This window comes from Musca autumnalis, unplaced genomic scaffold (assembly GCF_047663935.1).
Source record: "Musca autumnalis isolate F117 unplaced genomic scaffold, ASM4766393v1 scaffold_5, whole genome shotgun sequence".
In the NCBI taxonomy this organism is placed as follows: Eukaryota; Metazoa; Arthropoda; class Insecta; order Diptera; family Muscidae; genus Musca; species Musca autumnalis.
The window spans coordinates 31,958,627-31,971,229 of NW_027412088.1; the positions used below are offsets into that span (position 1 = coordinate 31,958,627).

Genomic DNA, 12,603 nt, shown 5'->3' on the forward strand with positions numbered 1-12,603 from the left:
CCTAAAGGAGTCTGCTATAAATAAAAGGCTCTTCTGTAAATAGAAGACCTCATAAAGGGGTCTTCTATAAATAGAAGACCTCCTAAAGGGGTCTTTTATAAATAGAAAACCTCCTAAAGGGGTCTTATATAGATAGAAGACCTCCTAAAGGAGTCTTCTATATATAGAAGACCTTCTAAGGGGGTCTTCCATAAATAGAAAACCTCCCAAAAGGGGTCTTCCATACATAGAAGTCCTCCTTAAGGGGTCTTCTATAAATAGAAGACCTCCTAAAGGGGTCTCCTATAAATATAAGACCTCCTAAAGGAGTCTTCTATAAATAGAAGACCTCCTAAAAGGGTCTTCTATAAATAGAAGACCTCCTAAAGGGGTCTTTTATAGATAGAATACCTCCTAAAGGTGTCTTCTATAGATAGAAAACCTCCCAAAGGGGTCTTCTATAAATATAAGTCCTCCTAAAGGGGTCTACTATAAATAGAAGACTTACTAAAGGGGCGTTCTATAAGTAGAAGACGTCCTAAAGGGATCTTCTATAAATAGAAGACCTCCTAAAGGGGTCTTCAATAAATAGAACACCTCCTAAAGGGGTTTTCTATAAATAGAAAACCTCCTAAAGGGGTCTTCTATAAATAAAAGATCTCCTAAGGGGGTCTGCTATAAATAGAAGACCTCCTAAAGGGGTATTCTATAAATAGAAGACAGCCTAAAGGGGTCTTCTATAAATAGAAGACCTCCTAAAGGGGTCTTCTATAGATAGAAGACCTCCTAAAGGGGTCTACTATAAATAGAAGACCTTCTAAAGGAATCTTCTATAAATAGAAGACCTCCTAAAGGGGTCTTATATAGATAGAAGACCTCCTAAAGGGATCTTCTATAAATAGAAGACCTCCTAAAATGGTCTTCTATAAGTAGAAGACCTCCTAAAGGGATCTTCTATAAATAGAAGACCTCCTAAAGGGGTCTTCTATAAGTAGAAGACGTCCTAAAGGGATCTTCTATAAATAGAAGACCTCCTAAAGGGGTCTTCTATAAATAGAACACCTCCTAAAGGGGTCTTCTATAAATAGAAAACCTCCGAACGGGGTCTTCTATAAATAGAAGACCTACTAAAGGGGTCTACTATATATAGAAGACCTCCTAAAGGGGTCTTCTAAAAGTAGAAGACGTCCTAAAGGGGTCTTCTATAAATAGAAGACCTTCTAAAGAGGTCTTCTATAAATATAAGACCTCCTAAAGGGGTCTTCTGGAAATAGAAGACCTCCTAAAGGGGTCTCCTATAAATAGAAGACCTCCTAAAGGGGTCTTCTATAAATAGAAGACCTCCTAAAGGGGTCTTCTATAAATAGAAGACCTCCTAAAGGGGTCTTCTATAAATAGAAGATAAATATAAGACCTCCTAAAGGGGTCTTCTATAAATAGAAGACCTTCTAAAGGGGTCTTCTATAAATAGAAGACCTCCTAAAGGGATCTTCTATAAATAGAAGACCTCCTAAAGGGGTCTTCCATAAATAGAAGACCTTCTAAAGGGGTCTTCTGTAGATAGAAGATCTCCTAAAGGTGTCTTCTATAAGTAAAAGGCCTCCTAAAGGGGTCTTCTATAAATAGAAGACCTCCTAAAGGGGTCTTTTATATATAGAAGACCTCCTAAAGGGGTCTTATATAAATAGAAGACCTCCTAAAGGGGTCTTTTATATATAGAAGACCTCCTAAAGGGGTCTTGTATAGATAGAAGACTTCCTAAAGGAGTCTGCTATAAATAAAAGGCTCTTCTGTAAATAGAAGACCTCATAAAGGGGTCTTCTATAAATAGAAGACCTCCTAAAGGGGTCTTTTATAAATAGAAAACCTCCTAAAGGGGTCTTATATAGATAGAAGACCTCCTAAAGGAGTCTTCTATATATAGAAGACCTTCTAAGGGGGTCTTCCATAAATAGAAAACCTCCCAAAAGGGGTCTTCCATACATAGAAGTCCTCCTTAAGGGGTCTTCTATAAATAGAAGACCTCCTAAAGGGGTCTCCTATAAATATAAGACCTCCTAAAGGAGTCTTCTATAAATAGAAGACCTCCTAAAAGGGTCTTCTATAAATAGAAGACCTCCTAAAGGGGTCTTTTATAGATAGAATACCTCCTAAAGGTGTTTTCTATAGATAGAAAACCTCCCAAAGGGGTCTTCTATAAATATAAGTCCTCCTAAAGGGGTCTACTATAAATAGAAGACTTACTAAAGGGGCGTTCTATAAGTAGAAGACGTCCTAAAGGGATCTTCTATAAATAGAAGACCTCCTAAAGGGGTCTTCAATAAATAGAACACCTCCTAAAGGGGTTTTCTATAAATAGAAAACCTCCTAAAGGGGTCTTCTATAAATAAAAGATCTCCTAAGGGGGTCTGCTATAAATAGAAGACCTCCTAAAGGGGTATTCTATAAATAGAAGACAGCCTAAAGGGGTCTTCTATAAATAGAAGACCTCCTAAAGGGGTCTTCTATAGATAGAAGACCTCCTAAAGGGGTCTTCTATAAATAAAAGACCTCCTAAAGGGGTCTTCTATAAATAGAAGACCTCCCAAAGGGGTCTTTTATAAATAGAAGGCCTCCTATAGGGGTCTTCTATTTTTAATTTTTAATTTCAATTTTTATTTATTTTTAAATCCCAAATGGCATTTTGATTTCAATTCTGTTTACAATTGTGATAAAAAATTAACAATTATACATATTTTTAAAGATTAATATTTTTTAATGCTAAAGAAAATCTAAAAAAAATTATTTCTTTTTTTATTTTGAAAAAAATAAGCCCATCACCAATTAGAACCAATTTGTTTATATATATTTAATTAATTTTTAAAAAGAGTATATAGAAGATATGTTTATAACAAAACAAACAAAAATTATAAAATTATGTAAATTGTAAAAAAATAAATTAAAAAAAAAAAAACATTTGAACTATTGTGGGAAAAACGGGTTTTTCTTGTATATAAAAAAATACTATATAAATTAAAGAAGAATATAAAATTTCTTCTTAGGCGGTTTTGTGGGTTTGAGTGGGTTGTTGGTTGGTTTATGGAATGTTGTTATTTTTTTAAGAAAAAAAAAAAATATAATAATATAAATAAATTAAGGGCTGTTTTCTCTTTTTATATATATTTAAAAATATATATTGTATATAAAAATAAATAGTTAAACATATAAATTAAGTTTTAATTCTAGAAAAGTAAACATAAATTACTATTTTGTGACGTTTCGTTTTTGTTTAAGAGTTGAGTTGTGTGTGTGTGTGTGGCAGAGCTAAATTTGTTGTTATGAACTGTTTCTTTTTTGTGGGGGGCGGTTGAAAGGAGAAGCCAGCCCCAAATGGTAAGCACAGCTTGCCATTGGGCAGCTTAGCTGAGAAGTAAAATTTAAAGCTGTAAATTTGAAATTCCTATGGTTTTTGTTTTTTTTTTTTTGTTCTATGGAATTAAAAAATAAAAATATTATACATAATTTCTTTTGTTTTTTTTTTTGTGATTTTTTGTTTTGTTAAAAATATAACACAAACTAAGTACCTGAGGTTTTTTGTTTCATATTTTCCTTTATAAAAATTGTTTTTTGTTTTTTCTTTAATTTTGTATTTTTTTTTTTTTAACTTAAAACCTAAAAACTGCTTAAAAATCTCTGTAGAAAAATAATATTATTAATATATGGAAATTGTAAACAACATAAAATAAAATATAAATATTTTTATGGCTTGTCTCATAATTTTTTTAAGGGCCCTAAAGCAACACAAAGATTTTGAAAATTAATGGATTTTAGAAAAATTGCCAACAAATTTTAAATTTGTGCTTTCTTATTTTGTTTTTATAAACTTTTAAAGTTTTTGTTTTTTTTGTGGAATTTTTTTGAAACAAGTTTTGTTTTTTCTTAAAGCGGTTTTTGTTATTGTTACCCCGATTGGTGTTTGCTTGGCTTTTTTGTATAAGAAAAATTTAACTTAAAATCTAATATTAGAATCCTGAATGTTTTTCTAAAGGCACTTTTGAATTTGTTTTTTACTTTTTCTAATTAAATAAATATAGAAAATATAATGGAAAATCAATTGGAATGTTTTATTGGGTGTGTCTTAGTTAGTTGTCTTTTTTTGCTAATTAATTATTTTTTAATTCAGTTTGTGAGGTATTTCTGTGTTGCAAGAAACGTGACTATATTGAAAAAATGGCCACATGACATGAATTGTTTTAATTTAGAATCTTTTTTCCCATTATTCCTTCCTTAAAGAGTCGTGGTCCATTTGAAAAAAAATCACTAATTATGACTCGTTGACTTATTCGTTGCATTTTCATTTCTTTTTTGCTTTCTTCAATTTAAATCTAAAAAATAATAATATTGCCTTTAAAATTATCATTTGTAAATATAATTAATTCTAATTAATTTTTTTTCAATATTTTATATTTAAAAAAAGCTACGGTTTTCAAAATATCCACTGAGAATTTTTTTGCTATTAATTACATTTTGAACCGGTTGAAATTCTTCTGGAGAAATTTAAAAATAAATATTATACGCGGGAGGAATGTATTGGGTTTCCTTTTTGTTGTTGTTGTTTTCTTTAAAATACTAAAAAACTATATCACGGTTTAAGTTTTGTAATGTTTTGTCAAAAGGAAATGAAAATTCAAAAGAGAAATTCGTATTCAAACTAAATTATTGAAAAAAATGGGGCTCAGGTTTGGAATCTGTTTACATTGGTTTCGAAAAACCGGCTTTCGAAGTAAATTAACAAATAAAATTAATTCTTATGTAATGCTTATATAATAATAATTGGAATATCATTGTCTTTTTTTTAATTGTAAATAGAATGTCTTGTTGGTGTTTTAAATTAAGGAATGCCAGAAGTATTTTTTTCTTTCTTCATTAATATATAACTAAAAAAATACATAAAATGGGTGTAAAGTTTAACAAATTGCAAAAAAGGGAATGGCATTTTTTTTTGTTTATCTCTCTCATATGTGAGCGTTTTGGGGGAAGATTTGTTTTCAATTCCCTGATTTTTTTAAATTATTTAAAATATTGATGATTAACAAACAAAAACAATTATTTAAAAAAAAATATTTTAAAAATTTGGCACACTTGTTTCCATTTGTCACAAACGTTGTGGTTGTTGGTTGTGATTAGAACAAAAATATATGTATATGTATATTCTCTTTTACAGGTAGTTGTCTATATAGATTTAGATATCTATAATTAATTTCCCTGATTTGTATTTCATTGTGTTTTTTTTTAATTATGTGTATTTACATTGGTGAAAGAAAAGTTATAAAAAATGGAATATTGAAAGATTACTAGATTTAGAAACTTCAATTTTGGATAAAAGAAAAAATATTATGCAAAATTTTCAAAAATTAATTAATTTCAAAAAATTATATTAATTTTATAAAACTGCATTAATTTTATAAAATTAAATTGAATTTATATAAATCAAAAAAAAAATTGAATTAAATTAATTTAATAAAATTAATAAATTAAATTAATTTATTAAAATCAAATCAAATTAATTTAATTTTATTCATTTTATAAAATCAATTTAAATTTATGAAATTAATTTAATTTTATGAAATTAATTTATTTTTATTAAATTAATTTAATTAATTAAACAACAAATTAATTTAAATAATTAATTTAATTTTATTAAATTATTTTGATCTTTAATTAAATTGAATTAATGCAATCCATTAATTTTAATTAAATTAAATTAATTTAATTTAATATTATTAAATTTTTTGCTTTATTCTTATTTAAGTCAATTTTATGAAATTAATTTTAAAAAATTAATTAATTTTAAATTAGTTTAATTAATTAATTTAGTTTATTTAATTCAAAATTAATTTTAATTAATTAAAAATTAATTTTTATGAATTAGAAATTAGTTTTAATTAATTCAAAATTAATTTTAATTAATTCAAAATTAATTTCATTAAGTTCAAAATTAATTTAAATTAATACAAAATTAATTTTAATTAATTCAAAATTAATTTTAATTAATTCAAAATAAATTTTAATTAATTCAAAATTAATTTTAATTAATTAATTAATTTAATAATTTAAATTAATCTAATTAAAATTAATTTTTAATTAATTTAATTAAAATTAATTTTTAATTAATTTAATTAAAATTAATTTTTAATTAATTTAATTAAAATTAATTTTTAATTAATTTAATTAAAATTAATTTTTATTTAATTTAATTAAAATTAATTTTTAATTAATTTAATTAAAATTAATTTTTAATTAATTTAATTAAAGTTAATTTTTAATTAAGTTAATTTTAATTAAATTAATTTTAATTAATTAATTTAATAATTGAAATTAATTTTAATTAATTAATTTAATAATTGAAATTAATTTAATTAATTAATTTAATAATTGAAATTAATTTAATTAATTAATTTAAATTAATTTAATTAAAATAAATTTTTAATTAATTTAGTTAAAATAAATGTTTAATTAATTTAGTTAAAATAAATTTTTAATTAATTTAGTTAAAATAAATGTTTAATTAATTTAATTAAAATAAAATTTTAATTAATTTAATTAAAATTAATTTTTAATTAATTTAAATTAATTAAAATTAATTTTTAATTAATTTAATTAAAATTAATTTTTAATTAATTTAATTAAAATTAATTTTTAATTAATTTAATTAAAATTAATTTTTAATTAATTAAAATTAATTTTTAATTAATTAAAATTAATTTTTAATTAATTAAAATTAAAATTAATTTTTAATTAATTCAAAGTTAATTTTAATTAATACAAAATTTATTTTAATAAATTCAAAATTAATTTTAATTAATTTAATCATTTTAATTAATTTTTAATTAATTTAATAATTTAAATTAATTTAATTAAAATTAATTTTGAATTATAAATAGAAGACCTCCTAAAGGGGTCTTCTATAAATGGAAAACTTTCTAAAGGGGCATGCTATAAATAGAGGTCCTCCTAAAGGATTCTTCTATAGATAGAAAACCTCCCAAAGGGGTCTTCTATACATAGAAGTCCTCCTAAAGGAGTCTTCTATAAATAGACGACCTCCTAAAGGGGTCTTCTGTAGATAGAAGACCTTCTAAAGGGGTCTTCCATAAATTGATGACCTCCTAAAGGGGTCTTCTGTAGATAGAAGATCTCCTAAAGAGGTCTTCTATGAACAGAAGACCTCCTAAAGGGGTCTCCTATAAATAGAAGACATCCTAAAGGGGTCTTTTATAAATAGAAGACCTCCTAAAGGAGTATTTTATAAATAGAAGACATCCTAAAGGAGTCTTTTATAAATAGAAGACCTCCTAAAGGAGTCTTTTATAAATAGAAGACCTCCTAAAGGAGTCTTCTATATATATATAGAGTCTTCTATCTATATAAGACCTTCTAAAGGGGTCTTTTATAAATAGAAGACCTCCTAAAGGGGCCTTTTATAAATAGAAGGCCTCCTAAAGGGGTCTTTTTTAAATAGAAGACCTCCTAAAGGGGTCTTTTATAAATAGAAGACCTCCTAAAGGAGTCTTTTATAAATAGAAGACCTCCTAAAGGAATCTTCTATATATAGAAGACCTCCTAAATGAGTCTTCTATATATAGAAGACCTCCTAAAGGAGGCTTCTATATATAGAAGATCTCCTAAAGGAGTCTTCTATATATATATAAGACCTTCTAAAGGGGTCTTTTATAAAAAGAAGGCCTCCTAAAGGGGCCTTTTATAAATAGAAGGCCTCCTAAAGGGGTCTTTTATAAATAGAAGACCTCCTAAAGGGGTCTTTTATAAATAGAAGACCTCCTAAAGGGGTCTTTTATAAATAGAAGATCTCCTAAAGGAGTCTTCTATCTATATAAGACCTTCTAAAGGGGTCTTCCATAAATAGAAGACCTTCTAAAGGGGTCTTCTAATTCAAAATTAATTTTAATTAATTCAAAATTTCTTTTAAATTATTCAAAATTAATTTTAAATTATTCAAAATTAATTTTAAATTATTCAAAATTAATTTTAATTAATTAAAAAATAATTTTAATTAATTGAAAATTAATTTTAATTAACTAAAAACTAATTTTAATTAATTAAAAATTTATTTTAAATTAAAATTAAATTTAAATTTAATTTTTTAAAATTAAAAATTTTAATTAATTCAAAATTAATTTTAATTAATTCAAAATTAATTTTAATTAATTATAAATTAATTTTAATTAATTATAAATTAATTTTAATTAATTCAAAATTAATTTTAATTCAATTAATTAAAATTTAAAGTTAATTTTAATTAATACAAAATTTATTTTAATTAATTCAAAATTAATTTTAATTAATTTAATCATTTTGAATTAATAAAAATTAATTTTGAATTAATTAAAATTAATTTTGAATTAATTAAAATTAATTTTGAATTAATAAAAATTAATTAAAATTAATTTTGAATTAATTGAAATTAATTTTGAATTAGTTAAAATTAATTAAACTAATTTCTAAAAATAAACTTAAGTTTTTAATTAAACTAATTTTTAAAATTAATTAATTTAATAAAATTAATTCCATAAAATTAAATTAAATTAAATTAAATTAGAATAAAATAAAAAATTATATAATATTAATTTAATTTAAACTGAATTAATTTAATAAAATTAATTTAAAAAAAATAATTTTAATTTTAATGAATTGCATTAATTCAATTTAATTAAATTAATCAAAATAATTTAATAAAATTAAATTCAATTTAATTAAATTTTATTTATTAAAAATTAATTTTAAATTATTAATTTAATTTTAAATAATTAATTTAATTCAAATTACTTTAATAATTGAAATTAATTTAATTCAAATTAATTTTTAATCATTTAAAATAATTTTTTTTTTAATAAATATTTAATTCAATTGAAATTAAACTTCTTTATCTCAAATTTCTTTCAATATTCCATTTTTAAACAAAAACCTTTCTTCACCATATTTCTCAGTGATTTAACATTCGTTTCTCTTATTTTTTTAATTACCTTAAAAAAATGTTTTCCTCCATCTTAATACATTTGTGTTTTCTTTCATTCATTTAAATATGTATGTATATGTATAAAAATAATAAAAAATAAATTATTTTATATATTCCCTGATACAAAAATAAAGAAGAATCTCTCTCACTTACAACTAAAAATATATATTTTTCCATTTTGTAGAAAAAAATCTTAAGAAAATATAAAAAAATTTGTTACCACTCTGCGCTATTGGAAAAGAATAAAAAAAACCTTTAAAAGATGAGGAGAGGCACCATTCGTTGTGTGTGTGTGTGTTGTATACATGTGGTGTTTGCTTATGAGAAATGTTGACGTAATTCAGCCACTGCTGTTGAAGAATCATCACCACTAACACTGGAACCACCAACGCCTACCGTACTGCCGCCGCCGCCACCACCTCCAGCAGCTGCCGCTGCTGCTGCTGCACCAGCCAACTGTGAACCTATGGTGGCTGTGGTAAAACTTTTCAAATCTTCCACTTTAAAGAATTTCTCTTTATGCATACGCTCCATGTGGCGGCCAATGTGCATTTTTTGCTTGGCCCTGTACACACAGAAGGGACACTGGAATTGTGGTTCCTTGCCACATTCCCATTTTTGATGATTACGCAGTGAAGATTTCAATTTATAGAGGCGACCACATTCGGGACAAGGATGACCAGCACCATTGCCAGCACCACCAAGGCCGCCGGCCCCGCCTCCTGCACCTCCCACACCCAAAGCCGCAGCACTGGACAGACTTAGGCCACCATTACCACCAGCATTTATAAGATTGTTCATGGCATTAATGCTATTCAAAATGTTGATACTTAAACCAGCAGTACCCACATCAGCAAAGGCAGAATGATAATCGCCTGCACTTAGATTTCCCGGTGTGGGATCATCAGAATAACTATTATCACTCATGTTGCCGCTGTTATTGGCCGCCTGGGCAGTTTTTTCGGCAGCAGCTTTTAACATTAAAACTGTAGCCTCTTCCTGGGTTAAATGTTTCAATTTACCACCGGAGGGTGTGGTTGTTATGTTGGTGGCGGTGGTATTATTGGAATTTGTGGTCTTATCTTTATCACTGGCCGATGAACAATTTAGTGGGGTACTTGAATTACCCTGCTGTACAGTTGGTGCTTCACTATTACTTAACTCATTTGGGGGTGTGGGTGAACCGGAGAGATTTGATCTCTTTAAAGGTGATTTTAATTCAATTTTACATATATCACGGGCATTAATGCCATTACCGGTTGATGAGGGAGTTGTGCCAATCACCGATGAACCTTTTTCCATGGTTAAATCAGTGGGAAACACCAAAGGGTGTACACCTTCACGTAATTGTGTCACCAATGGCATGGCCAAACGGGCATTCCATTCATTCCAGGTTAAACCTGCGATGCGAGTAATACTTAAATCTGCTTAAATGGGGGTAATGAAAATTCATTTTTGGGCAAAAGTTGTTGTAATAACGTTTTGTTTATTTTTTTTTTCAAGAAATTTGTTTAAAGAGAATCCATTGTTGTTGTAGGCGTTGAGGTGGCGTTAATTCGTTGTAGATGTTTTTTTTTTATTTTTAACACGATTTTTTCGCAAACAAATCAACAAATTTTAAATAAAAGTAAAAGGAAAAAGAGAAAAAAAAGAAAGAAAAAAGGAAAATAAAATATAAACAATAAGGACGCACACTTAAATCATAATAACAATAATAATAATAATGATAAAAAAAAATAAAAATATTTAAAAAATAAATATTCTTTGGATTTTAGCAAAGAGAAAGCTTTTAAATCCAAAAATAAATAAACAACATTTTCATTGTTTCTTTCTTTGCAGTAGCAGAAATAAAATTAAACAAAAATCTAAAGCAACATTTCTGGACGGGAGGAGGGTTGGTTGTTTTGAATGAATTCCATGGAGGGGGATGGATGAATGAATGGATGGATGAAGGGGTTGGTTAAGATTATTTTTTGGTGTTTCGATTTATACCAATGCCAATAAACAAAAATTATTTTAAAAGCAACAATGAGTAAATGGATGAATGAATTGATGAAATGAAGCTCAAAATGTAGCGAAATTTCTTATATTAAAATTATACTTTAGGAATGAAATGAAATATGACATCTTGGGAATGTGATGGGTGGTATGATTGAAATAAATTACATTAAATGAATGAATTTTAAGAAGCTTATCTAAAACACAATGATTTACCAAGCAGCTAAATTTGTTTTAAGACACAAACAAATCTATGAATATATATACACACAAAAACATATGTAAGGAGAGCCCAGTGGGGCCACCAATATCATCTATAGAGAAAAGTAAAAAATAAGAAGTTAAACATAGCTAACAATTAAACAACACACAGGGTGGGGGAGGGGTCATTACTTTGTTTCTTCTTTTAATATTCTCTTTCCCTTTGTCTGGTTTTTTAAAAATACGGGGTATAATAAGGGGTTGTGGGAAAAGTACCAGGGATCTTGTGTGAAGTGGGGCCATGGATGGATATAACTTTAAGGGGGGAATAGGAGTTTCTTATTGAATAATAAAAATTATTTAATCGTTTTTCTTTCCAGAAAAGGCACACAATTGTTTTTTGCAAAAGAAAAAAAAAGAGGAAAACAGACACAATTCTCATAAAAAGTTACAATAAAAACGATTAAAAAAAAAAACTGAAATGACTAAAAAAATATTTATAATTATAAAATAAATAATAAATAAAATTGAAAAAATAAAAACTAAAAAATTGTTTTAAATAAATTATAGCAGAAAAAAATCTAACAATAAAAATGTAAGAAAAATAAAAATAATAATAAGAAAGAAGAATTAAAAATATCAAAAAATCACAATTAAAAATAATATATAAAAATAAAAAAACTCAATAGAGAAACAGAGAATAAATGCTAAAAAACTATTCAAGCAGTTTTTTAAGCATTAACCTTTTTTAAATGCTTTTTTAATTTTTTAATTTACTTTTTATTATATTTTTCAATTTTTATATAGCTTTAGAGGACTTTGATTTATATTATTTTTTAATGAATTTTTTTATTTTTATATTTGTTATTTTTATATTTTGTATTTTTTATTTTTATATTTTGTGTTTTTATATTTTTATTATTTTTATACTTTTTTGTTTTTATATTTGTTGTTTTTATATTTATTAATTTTTGTTGAAGTTTTTTTATTAATTTAATTATCATTTTTAATTATTTTTTTAGTTTATATTCTTTTTTTAATTATTTACTTTTTTAATTTTAATTAATTTTTATTTTTTTAATTTAATTTAATTTCAATTTTATTTTTTATATCGCTTTTTTCACTATTTTTATACCCTCAGCCTTTAGGCTAGAAAGGGTATATACACTTTCACACGGGCAAAATGTGCCTCATCGAAATAATAGTTTTAGACCCCATGTATGTTTGGACGAAACGTGTTTCAGACAATTTGGGGTCGATTGAGCAATGTCCGTCCGTCTGTCGGTCTGTCTGGGTGGCTGGAGCGAACGGATCAACCGATTTGGTTCAAAATTTGGCTTTCGTAACATTTTGGCCAAACTTAGTTTAAGTTCGAAGATGGGTCCACTCCTTCCGGTACCTCCCCCACA

The 12,603-nt window shown here is 25.7% G+C and overlaps 3 protein-coding genes across 6 annotated transcripts in view; all 3 read right to left on the reverse strand.

Moving 5' to 3' along the window:
• Positions 1-12,603, reverse strand: part of LOC141405511 (longitudinals lacking protein, isoforms F/I/K/T-like) — a 496,088-nt gene that overhangs the window by 196,013 nt on the left and 287,472 nt on the right. The window lies entirely within an intron of this gene.
• The window catches only part of LOC141405512 (longitudinals lacking protein, isoforms J/P/Q/S/Z-like), a 30,979-nt gene that overhangs the window by 15,774 nt on the left and 2,602 nt on the right, over positions 1-12,603 (reverse strand). The window lies entirely within an intron of this gene.
• On the reverse strand, positions 8,930-11,687 carry LOC141405513 (longitudinals lacking protein, isoforms A/B/D/L-like). The gene is made up of 2 exons (XM_073989916.1): positions 11,210-11,687; positions 8,930-10,422 (listed from the first exon to the last, which is right to left on the reverse strand). The coding sequence occupies exon 2, from the start codon at positions 10,358-10,360 to the stop codon at positions 9,314-9,316; it is 1,047 nt and encodes a 348-aa protein (XP_073846017.1). The 5' UTR covers positions 10,361-10,422; positions 11,210-11,687; the 3' UTR covers positions 8,930-9,313.